At 32.7% G+C, this 1,424-nt stretch overlaps 1 protein-coding gene across 1 annotated transcript; it reads right to left on the bottom strand.

The window, feature by feature from the left end:
- Positions 1–312: 312 nt before the first annotated feature.
- LOC111615947 lies at positions 313–1,310 on the bottom strand (the record flags this gene model as incomplete). Its single annotated transcript, XM_023357382.1, has 2 exons — positions 938–1,310; positions 313–771 (listed from the first exon to the last, which is right to left on the bottom strand). Coding segments are annotated over exons 1-2 (665 nt in total), but the record flags the coding sequence as incomplete, so codon positions are not given.
- Between the last annotated feature and the right edge of the window lie 114 nt (positions 1,311–1,424).

Genomic DNA, 1,424 nt, shown 5'->3' with positions numbered 1-1,424 from the left:
GATACAATAGTCTTCGTTAGGCTTAACATCGACGAAAATTCAACGCAAAGCGACACGCAACAAAGAAAAATTTCAACACGGGATAAATTAATATATTTTTTCGTACATAATTGGTTATCCGAAAAATAAGTTATCCGAACAACCCCAGTCCCCAATTGATTCGGATAAACGACGCTCTACTGTAGTACTTGACAGCCATCTTTCGTTGAAATAAATTAAGTTTTTATTAGGAAATGTATTCTTAAAACAAAATTATCAATTATCTAAGTAATAATTTATTATATAAGGTATGTATACTTTAAAAATACTTACTCAAGAAGCAAATCCATCAAATATGAAGCTGGTAATGGGAACATAGAACGTTTAATTTCCGTTAATTCGTTGTCCTGCAAACTTAGTTCCTTTAACATTATGTGCTTTGAAAATGCGTGCTTATCAAGGCTTCTTATTTCACAAAATTCCAGCCTTAACTGGGTTAATGTCTCCGGTGCGACCATTGTAAAATCTTTATCGATGTAGCCCAACTCGCCTCTTAAAATATACAAAAACTGTAGATTTTTCAATGTGGAAAGTACGATCCATCTCCAAGAATTCAATCCTTTCACAGAAAACAAACGAATGACTTGTAAACTATCTTCCGCGCCTTCAAACATTACCGATCCATCTTCGCTTTCTGTGCCTAGAACATCACTTTTTCTAATGTCTAATGCTCTAATTGGAACTTCTTTGAACATCCCACTTGGAAGATACATCAGAATTGCTCTGTTCAATCTTAATGAAATTACGATACACAGATTTCATTTCAACGTAATAATATGCAAAAACTCAAAAATTCCTTTATACAGTAAAACCTGCGTAAGCCGGAATCGGTTGTACCAAAAAGTTTTTTGTTTTAAACAGGTTTTCCTGTATATAAACTTTACACGTATATATTTACCTGAGTGTAGAAACTTTATATTCAGAAAGAGCATCCATTATTATGTTCAATTCTTGATGACTCATGATACCGTTACAGATTATTCCTCTAGGCCAGTCGCAAACACAACGTGGCATCTTTTCCTCTGGAGGACAGCCTGCTTTCCTTGTTTTTATTGTCTTGCAAAGAGTTAACAACACAACCCAAGTAAGGTACTTTCTATACATTATTTATTCTTACGTGTGATATAAATCTTTCAATGAACTGATCCTTTATTTCTGCACCTGTTAAAAAGTTACACTTAGAAGACTGTTTCCTTATGTTTATAGAATTTATTCTAATTTTCAAATATTTCAGAGCCAATGGGATTAGAGTTCAGATATTTCTTATAATTTTACAAATATAACAAGTATTTTCATAGATACATTACGAGGATATACGGTTGTTTAACACATGTTATACCTTCTGAAAATGACTTAAACGTGTAAATATATAAGAGTAATGGGTT

This window comes from Centruroides sculpturatus, unplaced genomic scaffold, assembly GCF_000671375.1.
Source record: "Centruroides sculpturatus isolate CEXI.00-Female unplaced genomic scaffold, Cexi_2.0 scaffold2829, whole genome shotgun sequence".
In the NCBI taxonomy this organism is placed as follows: Eukaryota; Metazoa; Arthropoda; class Arachnida; order Scorpiones; family Buthidae; genus Centruroides; species Centruroides sculpturatus.
This window is presented reverse-complemented; position numbering and strand designations above follow the sequence as displayed.